The sequence below is a fragment of the Mauremys reevesii genome, linkage group 15 (assembly GCF_016161935.1).
Source record: "Mauremys reevesii isolate NIE-2019 linkage group 15, ASM1616193v1, whole genome shotgun sequence".
In the NCBI taxonomy this organism is placed as follows: Eukaryota; Metazoa; Chordata; order Testudines; family Geoemydidae; genus Mauremys; species Mauremys reevesii.
Window position 1 is genome coordinate 37,179,029 of NC_052637.1, and position 15,525 is coordinate 37,194,553.

The 15,525-nt window shown below is 38.3% G+C and overlaps 1 protein-coding gene across 14 annotated transcripts in view; it reads right to left on the reverse strand.

The window, feature by feature from the left end:
- Positions 1–15,525, reverse strand: part of BPTF (bromodomain PHD finger transcription factor) — an 89,753-nt gene that overhangs the window by 37,772 nt on the left and 36,456 nt on the right. For 13 of the 14 annotated variants that reach the window (XM_039502033.1, XM_039502024.1, XM_039502022.1 and 10 more), the window contains 9 exons: positions 13,609–13,818; positions 12,868–13,056; positions 7,684–7,854; positions 7,374–7,549; positions 4,799–5,154; positions 4,070–4,201; positions 3,394–3,523; positions 2,037–2,172; positions 510–761 (listed from right to left, as the gene is read on the reverse strand). In XM_039502033.1, the coding sequence (XP_039357967.1) occupies positions 510–761; positions 2,037–2,172; positions 3,394–3,523; positions 4,070–4,201; positions 4,799–5,154; positions 7,374–7,549; positions 7,684–7,854; positions 12,868–13,056; positions 13,609–13,818 (1,752 nt within the window). The remainder of the gene's footprint in view (positions 1–509; positions 762–2,036; positions 2,173–3,393; positions 3,524–4,069; positions 4,202–4,798; positions 5,155–7,373; positions 7,550–7,683; positions 7,855–12,867; positions 13,057–13,608; positions 13,819–15,525) is intronic. The other variant, XM_039502029.1, reaches the window with a different exon arrangement.

Here is a 15,525-nt window from a genome sequence, read left to right on the forward strand (position 1 = left end):
GCCAGTTATCTTTATTTTTCTTGTAACCATTTCTGACTCTTACACCTCATTCCTTGTACTCACTTAAAATCTCTCTTTGTAGTTAATAAACTTGTTTTATTGTTTTATCTAATCCAGTGTGTTTAACTTAAAGTGTCTGGGTGACTCCACTTAAGGCAGTAAACTGGTGTATATTATTCTCTTCTCCAGGAGAGGGCTGGGCAGTATAAGACATATATTTCTGGGGGAAAATCTGGGACTGGGAGTGTGTTGGAGTCACCCTGCAATATAGCCCAGGCTGGTGAGAGCCAGACTGTAATACAAGTGTGGCTAGCAGGCTGCAGTTACACACAGGCACTCAGGGTGTGACTTGCATGCTGGAAGACTGTTTGTGAGCAGCCCAGGTGGGAGCTACTACCAGCAAGGTATTGTACAGCACCCAAGGTTGCAGGGCAAGGGTAAACAGTCTCTTACTGGTCTGGACTGCACCCTGGTATGCCACATTCAGGTCTGAAAAATGTCTATATTACCTTCAGCTTTTGCATGATCTAAGTTTTCAGAATTTGTATCAATTTCCACCTTTTCTTCATTCATTTTGTTTTCTTCCTTTACTTGGACTCTCTCCAAGGTTTCAGAAATTTCTATTTCCTTTTGGTCCTTCTCTTGTGGATCATGAGAATCTTTTTTTCTTTCTTTAAAAGAATCAGTCTCTATTTTTACTTTTGCTGGACTTTTTCTTTTATCCAATTCACACTCATTTTCAGTGGTAACATCATTCTTTCCTATTACAACAGATTTAAAAAGTAGAAAGTTTTAAATGTTTTAACTTGCTCAAAATAACTTTACATTGTTAATGATTTAATTACAGTATTTCCTGCATTTTACACACATCATGTACAATATTTTACCTTTTCAGCCCTCCTGCAATCAAAATTAACCACGTGTCATGGTTAATATGTAGAAAGAGAACCCAACACTACTGTGATACTTTCAAGTAAGGGGCTCAAATGTTGAATATATACATGTATGCTATGGGCCCAATCCTGGAAAATGGTAAAAATTCCATCCACTGCAGGCTCAGGTTCTTTGGTCTGGATTTTAAAAAGTGACTAGTGTTTTGGAAGCCCAGTGTGAAATACCTTAAAAGGACCTGATTTCCAGAAAGAACTGAGCACCCACCCTCTGAAAATCAGGCCCTTTTACAGGTCTCAAGATAGGCTTCCCAAGAAAATTTTTTTTTATTATTTTTTTCAATTTTGGCCTATACACCTTAAGCCCTGGATGGATCCAACTGGCAAAGACTTTGTGCCTGACTGTCACTCTGCACTCCATGAGGCAATAATAATCCAATCTAGCAGTTACTAAAGCATCCCAAAGGCTGTGTCCACAAGTAATACTGCAGAGGGAGCCTGCATGTTTTTGTGGATTCCAGAAAATGTTTTAAAAAGTTTCACACCAGTAAATTCACCCACAATTTTCTAATATTTGAAAGAAAATCCAAGATTACTTGCAAACTACTACTTTTCTAAATAAAATTGCAGACAGACAATTTTAAGGGTCGACAGTACCAAACGGAGCTTAGATCACGTTCATTCATAGGACTGCTTGCCCACAAAAACTGACCTGTATCATGATTTCTGTAGAGAATGGTTTTCTTCCCCACTGCAAAACTATGGTTTCCAAATCATGTTGGTTAATGGCACAATATTTGATTAATATAGAAAATAGGTATATATCTACAATAACTAGCTTATGAATGCTGTTTTTGTACATAGATTGTCCATGAAGAATATGCGAAGATGCACATTATTTATAAGCACTACAAACTGCCTCAACTTCATAAATGAGACAATTTAACATAAATGATCAAATTTGTGGGGCAGCTGAAATACATGCATTATACAGAAAAAAGGCAACAGCAAATTCCTAAAGTTTACGTCGAATGCTATTTAGAACAAAGCCTACTTATCTGGGATATTTTAATGCAGTCTACTAAATGTGCAGTAAATTCAGTAAGTAGTATGTTATTAATTCAAAACAAAGAAAGATTCACTTACCTGGTAGCACTTTTCTGTAATTGACATTAGTATTTCCAGGTAATTTAGGCACAAACCTATGAACATGTGTTTTACTAATCCAGCTCCAACCACCATATCCTGTTACTCTATATTCCTCTCCTTTTTGTTTCCAAACCTATAAAAATATTTTACAACATTAATTTTTTAAAACATTATTTACTGAAACCTTTAAAGATGGGTTTAAAGAAGTGTGGCAAGTTACCATAACACTATTACTTTGCACGTACATAGCACTTTTCAGGCGTATAATAACTTCAGGCTAAAAGAAAATTTTCTTGAATAAAAATCAATAGTCCCCTTAATCATTTAAATGAGTTGGGTGCTGGTAACTTCTGAGACTACTTCTTCCCTCCTGTGATCTTGCTTTGTTTGAAGGACTCCAGTTTACAGCATCCTAATTTAACAGTGATGCAGCTGGAGGTTAGATGTTTTCAGCAAAAGGTCATTGACTAGAATTTGCTTTCCACCAAGACCCAATTTGCTAATCTTCAGGTCATGCTGTGAACCTATCTGTTCTCCAAGGTTTTTATCTGGAGGGAAGGGAGAAGTTGGTGGATGAAAGGATGTTGTAAGAAAGTCTGGGTTTTTTTTTTTTTGAGGGGCGAAGGGGAAGAAATCTCCAGCAATTTTAGCTTCTGGACACTGATTCTAACAATCACTCGTGTGTTTACAAAGATTGTACATATGCCACCATCACTGGCTAGGAATTTTTTAATAAGTTGAAAGAAGCATATATACAGTTTTGTTAGCTTTTGCATACAGGAGGACATCTATTTCAAAATGTATACCCAAAAATAAACTGACAACACAACTCAGTCTGACAGCAAAATTCTAACAAATGTTAGCTTAAAATAAGACTATCTTTATTTGTTAGCCCATGAGCTCAGGATATTATTCTAATTGTTTTCTACTTTAGAGAGTATGAGCAACAAAAACCAAATTCCCTAAAAAATTCAGAAACAAATGCAACCAAGTCAATTCCATAATGAATCTCCACTGAAGAATATCATAGCCTTTAATATGTAACTTGTGTTTCGACAGTAACGTTTCATTGTTTCGCATCTCATTTCAGCACAATTTAGCTAAAAGACTTCTTACTTTTTATATTCAATGATACTCCACTCTTCACCTATTATACTTCCATTAAAAACAGTTGCATATTTTGGATCATAAACAAGAAACACAGGCAACCTCAAAGGATCAAGTCATGAAATGAAGAATTTGGTCATTAACATCTTAAGTATAAAACAGAGTTGTATAAAGGACAATTGATACAAAAATAAAGCCTTTTATTATTTCTAAAAATAAAACAAAAATTGCAAGGCAGAAACATTACCTGATGTTTGATAGGAAAAGTATATTTCACCCATGTAGCCTGTTGCATTGTTTCTTCCTCCTCTTGTTTCCTCTCTTTTTTTTTCACCTTCTCCTTTTCTTCTCTTTCAATAGCTGTCATTCTGTGTAATCTAATACATGCAAATACAGTCAAATTTTGTAAGCAAATTTGAACACCCTAACAATGGCATACACCACCCCCTTGAATGACTAAGATTTAGATGAGGGAAAAAACTACCAATGAATGATATTAGGTTAAGGAATAATATTAATAACATACATTATTTGTATAAGCATTTACACAATTGCAAAAGCAGTTGATGGCAAGAGTATTCAACATCATGAATGTTACTCCTACTCTTATCCCAAGATTAGAGAATAATGTCAGATCCCAACAAATTGGGGTTTTTGAAAGTTCTTCACTGTTGCTTTCTTAGACTTTCCCCATTGATGTTAGTTGAGGCTCGGGCTTAGGTAAATCATTGGGTTTAAGTAAATCATTGTTTGAAGGAAAAGGAGCGATGAAACAGGATACGTTGTCAATAATGGATTTCAGTATCATTTGGTAGAATGTTTGACTGATGTCTGACTGAATTCTCATCAATACTTTTAATTATAGTTTTAGCTCAACCAATGCTACAGATAAGAGTAGAATACATTCATAAAGATTCTCTTACCTAGTGTGTCCCAAGGACTCCCGCCAAATTGGCAGCATAACAACTGGTTTAATTGCACACTCCAATATAGCCAAAGCTAGTGCAAATTCTCTAGGTTTGCTACACATTTGAACAGCCTTAATCCAGTTAGACCTACATTGGAAAGAATGTAAAATATACGAAGTTAATTCTATGAACAATATATCAATAGGATTTTAAAGTAGACTAAACTATCAAAATATATTTGCTAAAACACTGCATAATTTCAGTTATGCATTACATATCACATTTATTCACATTTCTGTTCCAATGATATCTATATCGCTCTCATAGACAATGACTACGGACAACACAAAGCATAGGCGCCAACTCTGTGGGTGCTCTGGGTCTGGAGCACCCACTGGAAGCCACACTGATCAGCTCCTTCCTCACCCCCCAGGACTTCCTGCCAGCCAGCAACCCATTGATCAGCTCCTCCCTGTGCCTCCCTCCCAGAGCCTCCCGCCTGCCTGTTCAGTGGTGTGTAGGTAGTGCTGGGGGAGATGGGGAGGAGCGGGACCTGGGCACACTTGGGGGTGGAAAGAGGCGGGATGGGGTTAGGGTCTTGGGGGAAGGGGTGGAGTGGGGGTAGGGCCTGGGGCAGAGCAGGGTTGAACACCCTCAGGGAAAGGAGGAAGCTGGCGCCTGTGCCACAAAGTAATGTTATGAAATAAAATATGGGTAAACCAAAAACATTTGCTATTTCTTTACCTGTGGGAGGCCCAGTTGGGGTGAAGGAATGATGCAGGGATGTTGCTCTCTAGCTGAATGATAGTTAGCCTCAGAGTAGATATGGTAAGAACCTTGGACCCATGTACAGACCCATTCCATTTGAATTCTCCAGCAGGAGTCAGACAGAATTTATGTGCAAGGTGCCGTCTCTTGTCATGGTCTTCTCTGTGCTGGTGTTTGTTCAATGCAAATGAGTTGGTGGCGTACTGGTTGTGATAGACACGATACTTCCCCTCTTGACCTAACTTGAAATAATTACTGATGTTTCCTTTCATCACAATTTCTTTCTTGGTGTTCAATCGGGAGATTTCCCCTTGGGAGTTAACCACCAGAACCTTGTTAAAGAAACAAAAAGTTGTGTGTTTTTTTTTTTTTAAAACATTTAAAATCTTAAATAATCTCTATTATATTCCTGTTTATAATACAGGCCTTCAATTTTCAAAGACACATCATTCTGAATTATATATTGTATTAGTTTCTTCTAATTTATTTAATCTTTTTTTTTACCTTCAAAACATTTTAACAGTACTAAAGTAGTAACAACAGTATTAAAAGTTAGGGGCCAAGTTTTCTAATGTAGGCACTGGAGTTGCACCCACAAAATAGGTGTGCAAAGAAGTTGGAATTTGTGCATGCAAATAAGTAAAATAAATAAAGGTTACCTATCTTACAGTAACTGGAGTTCTTCGATGTGTGTGGTCCCTATCTGTCTTCCACTGAGGGATGTGCAGGCACTTCATGTGCCTAAGATTGGAAAATTCTTGCTAGAACTGTCTATAGGTCCACCCCGGGGTCTTTATGCTCAGTTTGGAGCACGAGGAGCAGAAGGGGCAGCGTGGTCAGACTGCCTCTCCAGTTACCTTCCTCATGCAAGTAACCTTAGGATAAGGCTCTGCAGCAGTGGGGAAGGAGGGAGAATACTGATATGATAACAAGTTCTTTGAGATTTGTGGTCCCTAAGGTAACTAACTTTCTTCTTTGTGTGGTCCATATGTATATTCTACTGAGGGTGATTCACAAGCAGTATTCATTGAAGAGGAGGGTGAGGACCCTGGCTGTACCACCAATTAGAGCAGGGGTCCCCAATGCGGTGCCCGCGGGCACCATCTAAATGCGCCCGCGTCCTGGCCAGAGGTGGAGCATCCGCCGAAATGACGCCAAATTTCTGCGGCGTTTCGGCGGCGACGCCTCTCGATGACGTCACTTGTCGCCAAGCGACACCATCGAGAGGCGTCACCACTGAAACGCCGCAGAAATTCGGCGGATGCTCCACCGCCGCAGCTTACTCTTTGGAGCAGTGAGACAATGCTGTGCTCCTTGTGAACTCCTGACGCTCCCACTGGGGCGCAGAGACACACCTGCCTTGGGGGATGTCAGAGAAGAGGTCCTTTTTTGGATCCGTACCTGGAGGTAGATTTCTCTTGTTTCTTATCAGAACGTTTCCTACTCCTCTCATGCTATTTGGAGGAGTCCTCAGCTCTACTCCTATAAGCCCCACAGCCACAGAGGTCACTGTGCTCTGACAGGCACGTCTTGATGCCTCTGCCTGATGTACACAGGGGTCTGTCGGGCAAGGGTTGAATAGGCACCTCATAGCATTATTTATTAGGAATCTCCAGAGCCTGTATCACAGGCTTGATGCGTTCGGCTTGGAAGAGATTGGCTAAAAGTGCTCTTGGAGGGGACATGAGCTTCTGTGAGGCAGTAGAAGCATTTGAGATGGTCACTGCTGACTGGGAAGGCCCAGCGGCAGGAAACGCAGTTGTTAAATGCATGGTTGTTGGGCATACTGGTCATCCCATATGGATGGGGGCTCAAGGTAGGGGAAGACTTCCCAAGGTCCTGACTGCCAAAAACTATTCCATGACTATGCTAAAAATCTATCTAAAAGTTATTTACAAATATTTACAGTTTGACACAGAAGCAACTAGCAAATGCTGCAGACGCAGAAAAGGTTCCATCTCAGACCACAGGCAGTAGAAAGGAACAGCAGAAATTGTCAGTCTTTGCCGCCCCGTATGCCCTCAGTTCAGAGCACGAGGAGGAGAATCCTCAATCTCAGAGGCATGGGGTGCATGCACACCCCTCAGTGGAATACACAAAGGCACATGACAGTCAAATATGATAAGAAAATACCAAGAAGTTACAATTAGCAAGAGAATTTCTATATATCTGATCAACAAAAATAGGGGTAAAAATATATTTAACTAGTTTGTGTGTGTACACCATACCCACTGCATCACTCTCCTGGAAAAGGAAACCAGCAGAACCTGCTTCACACTAAAGGAAAGGGACTCTACTCCACTTTGTTATTGTCACACCACTCTACAGAGAGCAAATCAGAGCGTGGCTACACAGAGAGAAAGGGGATGGAATAATGGACAAAAAGGAGGAAGAACTACCTCTGATATGGCAATTCCACCAACTTGTGAATTTCTCATGTACCTCCTAGTATGTCACTGACCCCATTTTCTCAAGACTAGCAGCAAGAAGGTTTCTTCTTATGTTACCAATATAATCCTGTATTTTTGAAATTCTCAAAAAGAGTACAAACCTCTCTGCCTTCTTTAAATAATTTATTTGCTTCGTGTGCTGCTGCAGCAACTTGCTGGCTTTTCATCTGGCTCAGCTTGCTATCTGGATTTCGTAATCGGGTAAGCATTCGTGTCGAGCCTGATGTGCCTTTCCCTGTGCATGGAGAATCACTTCTTTCACCATTGGATTTCTCCCCTGCCACAAAAATGTAATTTAAACAAACATGAAAAAAGAATGAAGGTAATATATTCCAAATGTGTTTATATATGGGAATTAAGAAATTTAAGAATCAAGTTTAGAAAGAAGCTTAGTGACACTTTTATTTTTACCTATTTCTTCTGAGGTCTGGGATCCTCCTTCTGCATTTTCAGCATCATCAGATGTCTTAATGGAGTCATTCTGCATAGAATTTACCTCGCTGCTGTTGCTGTTTTCGACAGACTGGAATGGTGCAGTTGATGCACTAGGACTGATGCTGGGGATCATCTGACCAGTTTCTTCTACAAAAGAAGGACTTAAGATATTTAGTACTGTATCAATTAAGCTTTCTTTTAGAGTTTTTATATTTTAAGAAAAGAAGTGTCAGATAAGCTACTGAAACATCAATAACTCATTTGTAACATGGAAGAACTGGTGGTTTTAAAATTACCTCAAAAAGTCTACCTAAAATCTTTAACATACGAAGCATACACAGGCATATGCACCTACTTGAAAGAAAGATCTCCCCTCTCCCCAATCAGCTTTCAAATCAACCACAACTGTTCAAAATTTCTATGGTCAAATAAGCAAGAGAGTAAAAACAGTAAGTGATTGTTTTAACCCTAAGCACTAAATAGACAAATTCTGCATAAATAAATATCTTCATAAATAGTGCCAATAGTTCATTTGTCTATTTATAGACAAGTACATGCTTTTCAGTAGTTCAAACCTACAAATGAAAAATTAATCACTATTTCTTTTGTTCTTTGCATTTAACCTCTCCTAGATTCCAGCAGGATTTTCTGCCTAACCTGCCATCCAAGATAAATATTCTTCACATCCTGATATTCTGAAACTGATGATTAACATTATCAAAATATATGTTCAGCAAAATACAAATTAAGAAAGAGTGAATCAGCAAAGACCACACATAATTTAGAAACTATCCATGCTGTCAAACTCTCAGGAGAAAGACAAAATTAGTTTTCTTACCTGCAACTTTAGTTTCTCCTCACGTGGATACATTGCTCTGAACAGATACTCCCTAAATTTGTCTAGTATTCTATACAGGTTTGGTTTAGCATGAGATTTTCTTATCTTTCTTCAAGACAGGACAAGAGGGAATATTAAATCATGCTAAAAGATGATGAAGTGTTGACAATATAATAGATGGATTTCTTTAGCTTAAGTTATTAATTTTTTTTTTTTTTTAAGTTTTGCTTCTTTGGAAATGTTTACTGAGGAAAGGTGTGATTAGTTCAGCAAGCACGAGTGCAGCTGATAATGCTTCCAGGTCCTCCTCCTCCTCCCAAAGAACTTCAATTCTTTTGCTAGACTGCAGAGAAATACCCGTGAGTTATGACTTCTATCCAGAGCACCGGATCCACTGAAGAAGAATACTTAAAATTACAAAACCTAAATGTTTTATAAAAACAAGCATTGTAAAACAGACTCAATAGAAGTCAATCATTTTTATACACATCTTTACTGAGTATATTTTTTAATAAAACAAAGTAGACTCTCTAGTTTTGTGTCTGCAACCTAAGCATTACAGGACTGTGCTAGACAATAAAAACCAAGAATGAAAGTGACCAGTTTGTTTTTGCTATCCAAACTAGGGGGAATGCAAAAATGGAACATTAATGGTGAGAAGTTTGTTTTTTTTTTAAATTCTTACAGTTTTAAAAATATAAAGTGTTATTAGTAACAGATAAAGAATCTTTTTTAAACTGACAGTGCCCCATGAAGCAATTTTTTAATCTGTATTTTATTTACCATCTCTGAATTAGAAATAAATGGATCACATTGCCTGTAGCTGTATTTAAAATGCAGTTCCTCCCTCATCTCTCAGAGCTAAGCAACAATTTCACCAAGACAACGAATATGCTTAGGAACATCTACTCTAACTGGATGAACTGCCTTTTTTAAACTAGAAATTCTAAAAAAATCCAAAACCCTATCCACATATACTGGAAACAAGCCTCTACATAGACTAGTTCACATATATGGCACAAATGATGTAATGTTTAACCGCCCACATGAAAAATGAAGACCTTCCTTCTATTATCTGTAACATTTGTGAATGACATTTTCTACAACAACAAAATTAAACAGTTCTGACAGTTACAAAAGAAGGGAAATTCAGAAATAACATCTATAACATCCTTAATGCAACATAATTTGATTATGTTTTCCTGTTACTCCAATGGCTTTCTGAACATCCAGGATGGTGTGAGTTAAATCTTTATCCATGTCATGTTATAATTAGCAAAATCAGAGTAGATCCCTGCAGAACATGCCTGTGATGGTTCTGATATTCTAAAAATGACATGCCTGCCTACTGCTTTCGCTTTTTGACCCATGAGATACAAAATATGGACAAAATCTTTATGAACTCAGAAGATGCTGGAAATCCATCAAGTATCCTAGTGAAGTAATTGGCCACCTAACAGGTACCTTGTGTTCCACCCCCTCACTACTGGTAGAAGAAATGGACTGCCCTCCAAAGGGATGGAGAAGCAGCTTGCTTCCCTGACATAAAAACATTTTAGTTGGTTTGATGGACTCTGCCGGTTTGGGCCCATTCCTTCAAGTCCTTGAATTGTAGGACTTCTGGAACCTCATCTGGTAGCAAGACTTAAGAGAATCTGAGCATGGTGAAAGAAGGACGAAAGAAGACTACTTGGGCTCCACAGGCTGTCCTGAACCTGGAAACTCTGAAGAGCTTGATTCAAAGCCTCCCACCTTTAAAAGCAGCAATAATGAGTGTCAGTGTCTATCGCTCTTGGCATCTTGACCTTAACCAGCGGCTCTTCCCACCATGAGGTTACTCATAAGTAGAAAGGAGACCAAGGTTTTTATGTCTAGGGAGACATCTGGCAATAAGTCTGAAACCAAGCAGGTTGGTCCAGATCTCCATGTACTTGTGATCTACCAAAGAGTCTAGATTCAGAAGTTGGAACTAAACAGCTGATGTCTTAGAACACAAGGCTATGGCTGAACCTGTCAAAATACTCTGTGATCAGGTCACGATTTCTCCTGAGCTCAGAATCTTACAGAAAAAACATACCTCCTCCATCTAGAGCTCTGACTCTCCAAATTAGTGACTGGGGTGCCTACATGCAGGAGGGACCCGTAGGTCTCATACGATCTCTTAAGCAGGCACAGAAAAGAAAAGGTAAAATTAGTTTTAGGGCCTGGTGAGCATCTGGCTTATTTCAGGGTTCCCTATCTCCTTGATAACCTTGTATAAGGGAAACATAAGGAGGGCTTTTGCCTGAACTTGAACAACCTCTTCTTGACGGTCCTCTGTTCCTGGAGTCCTCCCTGGACAAAATCCAGACTTTGGACATCACCTCCCCAAGGGTGCTTAGATACTTTGGTGGTGAATGTGGTATACAGCCCTATAGAGAATAGAGAACAGAAGAGAGAATAGAAAGATCCTGCCATCCTTTTGAGAGGTGGGCCAGGTCTCCCTCACTGGGAAGTATTCACCATCAAAGCAGCAAAGGATCCAAGGGTTGTCAGAGCACCCCTAACCTTGTTTTGGGTGAGAAACAGATCCAAAATATGACCAGTGTTATTTGGTCCACCTGCCCTATTGCTGGTCAGGGAGGATAGAACCATCCAAGGCCTGGAGTTTGGAGGAGAAGGGGAAGGTAGGCCATCCCCACCCTACCTAGATTCACATAAGGACCTGAGATCCAGAGTACATATAGCTGGGAAGAAAATGGGGAGATTCTCTCTTCCATATCTACATCTCAGCTTCTGCTCCACCTATGTGGGAATGGATGCCTGCCTGTTGTATGTCGTAGGTCTCCCCACGCTCTTCAATAAAGGTCCCAAAGACTATGACTGTGCAGTAGCAGCACACTTATTACTGTAAGGTAGCAAAGAATTTAGGGGAGATTGCAAGTAGAAAAGCTTAGCTGGATGCAACCAGCTAGAGCTACTTGCAAAAATGTAACAATGAACAGCAGCCCAGAGTCCAGCCCAATAAGCATCTTCATAAATTAATTTTTAAACAAAAAAATAAACTCAAATTTGGAATCAGGCATATGTACTTTCCCCATGCACCTACAGAAATATCCTGTAAGAAAAGGATTATTTCCTCATTAACTCTAAAAGGAAATATGTACTCAACAGGTGATTTGTGAACAGTAATGGAAAAAAAATTATGCTTGATCTATAAATCCTAAACAAAAATATGTTTCCCCCCCACCCCAAGCACAAGCAGATTTTCCCTGTTGGAGATGTACATAAAACTGCTAATCCAATTACGAAGCTACCTACTAATGGAGAGAAATAAAACTAACTGGTGGTGGAGAATAATGAGGGTCATTTCATACAAAAGAATTAAATACAATAATGTTTTAAAAGTTAAATAACCACCCTGAAACATTACAGACTATGTCTGTATGGAGGCATTTTACTTGTTCTTGGAGCACAGCACACCACATTTTTCAATGCGTTATCAACAACCAACTTTCAAATCTAGTGTACCAAGTGTATTTTTTTCAACTGCAGTACCTTATTTGTAATATTGATTCAAGTGAAAATACAACTTTCATAATCTCAATTAATGCTATGAGTTATTCAAATTAACTTATCTGTTGCTAATGTAGGAATTTGGTCGAAAGTACAATGTTCTCTCTCTTTTCTAAAAAGTATTTATATGGTTTTAATGTACTAATTAATGCTCTAGACCTAAGCAAGTCATACTCATTCCTGAGTTTCAAGAAAAGAATTGAGTTTTATGGAGTATCGAATTACTGCTGCAGTGAAATAAAAAACAGCTTAAAATAAAAACAAATTTTGTACACACATTACTAAGCATCAGCTTACAGATTTTTGGGATGATGCAAGACTTTTCTCCAGGCAACCCAATGCAAGAACCTATATGAATAACTGCAAATACTAATTTTTTCTTGTTAGTCATTTTTAAAGTACATTACAGGTTAAACGATTTAACAGCCATTAGCAAATAAGAGCTTGAAATAAACCTTTGTAGGATGTTCACCACCACTATGGTTTGCAATGAAGAAAAATAAAATATATAGTAAACAGAATATGAGAAAAGCTTAGCCACAGTAATCTTTGGAGGGCATGGAAGCATATGCTAACAGCAGGGAGGACCACATTAAAAAATTCTAAATGTTAGATGACAATGCAGCAGTAAAGGATGGCACTGCAAGCAAATAGCATGAATGAACATACACTGTAAATGGTTTTAGTTTGGACAAACCAGAATTTATAATAAGAAAATCTTAAAGGTTCCCCAAATTACAGAGGCATTGATACAGCGCTCTCTGTACCTGAGAGATCCTCGGGGAGCTCTGATGCCAACTTCTTCTCTGCCACATTGTTGCTATCAAAGGTTTCTGACTGACACCCCATTGCGTTCTTCCCTTCAGAGGAACTAGTTTCTCCTGCAGAAGGATTTGTGGTGCTGCCGTCTGTGCTTGATGCCACAGAGTTACTTTTATCCCCAACGTCTGTTGGCTCTACAGTAAAATGCACAACAAATCTTTAAGGATATTCTTAACATTTCCTTAGAATGTCATCTGGCCTTATCCATGCTAAAAGGCAGACTTTGTGCAGTTCCTTGTATTATGTCTACTTTGTAGCACCAAAATATATTGAGTGTATTTCTGCAGTAAGGATAGTGTCTTCATAGAATTAGAGAACAGAAAGAGGCCAAAAATACTTAATCCTAATTAAAAAATAGCATTATAAATCAATCATTTGACACTGGTGGATGTACACATATTGACTGCCACCAGTGAGTTCCATGCCAGAAAAGCCAGACATCTCAAAGCAAAAATGGAGTCAAATTGTAAAACCGCAGTAGGGAAAATGAGCTATCCAACTCTACCAAAGAGAAACAATGGCATATAACCATAAAGAAGCAAACCGGCATTATCTCTATAAAAGCAATTTAAAAAAAAAATCTTGCCAGTGTAAAAATTACATTAATATTTCCAGAAGTAAATGTGATAGTAAAAGGTTATTTAAAAACAACAAAAATATTGCTAATGCCAGGTCAGTTTCTTTACCTTCTGTTTTTCCGTTTTCTGAATCTTGTTCAGGTGGTGTTTCTTCATTTTTTTCCTGTAGTTGGTCTCCAGGTTCTTCCTTGCTTTTTTCAGTATCTGTTTGGTCATTATTTTCAACATCATTTTTGTCCTTATCTGTTTCCTCAGCTGCTTGACTTTTATCCTCCACTATTTCTCCTTTTTTTATTCTAATAGCGTCCAATATTTCATCTACAGTAGGGGAAAAAACAGTAAAATTCAGGCAACAAGTATCAAAATACCCTTTTACAGAGCCATTAAGTAGAAGTCTTAAATCAGAAGTCATTTAAATCAAGATGGCCTTCAGGTTTAAAGCATTACCTTTCACAATCACAAAACAAAAGCCAGTAGCTAAGAACAAAATTTAACATCCAAGTTCTTACTCCTTTTTCCATTTTCAGATGTATGGAAATTTGAATGCTCGAGTTCTTGATTTCTCAACATTATGTTATGTACAAAATACCAAACCCCTTTACAGAGTCCTTTATTGTGCCACCATAGATAAATTGAGTTTCAACTTACTGTTTGTGGGGGTTCTACATAAAGTTTAAAGATGCTATCACACTTTCTCTAGAAAATTAGGGGTTTGCTCCAGTGTTTTTGTTGAAAATTTTTGCATCGCCAGTGTCATATGCCTGTTTATTCCTGCCCCTCTTCACACTGGGGGAAATCAGGAGGTCAGGATCAAATCTGTTTTTGCTTTTTTTTTTTAATTTTTTTTTTAAAGTGGTCTACATGGTTGCGTCCTTTTGTCTCCTTCCCTTGGGATTACACATCTATACACCAAAGACCATCTATGTGAGACTGTGATGCTAAGCACTGAAGTACAGCATGATTTCTGTTCAACTGCTTCTATAAAAATCCATGCCATGTAACTTACTGAGAGTTGAGCATAGGTGTTGATGGCTGGCTCCAAATATCTGCTGAGCAGCACCCCCACCCATGGCAATTCCAGGCAACTGTTTTAACTTTTGAGTATTAAGTAGAAAGGAGTAATTATGGAATCAGATTTGTCTCCAGACAGGCATCTTCGGGATTTTTTTTTTAAACATCACTTATACTGCCATTACAAGATCCGGTTTGACCAGTAAGACCTTGAAATAGTGATCTTGACTTGATTACTGTAACTTATTATTGAGAATTAATTGAGGGTGCTCTCCACTGACTACAATTCAGATCGCATGTAACTGAATTCTCACCAACTCAATTCCTTCTTCATATCATGCCATTCTGATCCTATCCCACTTTGGCTTCCAGTAAAGTATAATGAATTTGAGTGTTAATCATTGATACTCAATAATACTGCACCATCCTACCTCCCAGTTTTTGTTATTTTGTACTCCTCCTTTGAATGACGAAAGAATAGCTGCTTTGCTCACAATGTTGAATGAAGGCTTTCTAAACTTCGAAAGACTTCATACTTTCAGTAATTATATCTCATAACTAATAAAAATCCTTTCATCAAGATATAAAAAGCTGAATTGCTCAACAAACTGTTAATTTAATATGGCCAAAGCTACATAAATGCATATTGCATTTCAGTAAGAAAAAAGGGTTGAAAGAAATGTTGAGTGCGTAAGTGTAAGCATTCGTTCCTTGAGGAAACCACACAGATTACACAAATTGTTAGCCTGTGTAGAGCATGCATGTAAACAAGGATTCAGGTACAGTTTCTATATAGTTGATACTTTTGTTTTTTGGGGGCTGGTACTTTATCTTGCTTGCTTTTCTCTGCCTAGGATTCCCCTAGATTTTGTGCTTTGTCAAAGCTATCTAGAGAAAACAGATTATACCAAATGCCAAGTCACATACATCCAAGGAGTTCCTTTAAAACTTTCACATCAGAACCAAGAATTCTTGCCATGATACACATAACTCATACAAAACACGTAATTCTTT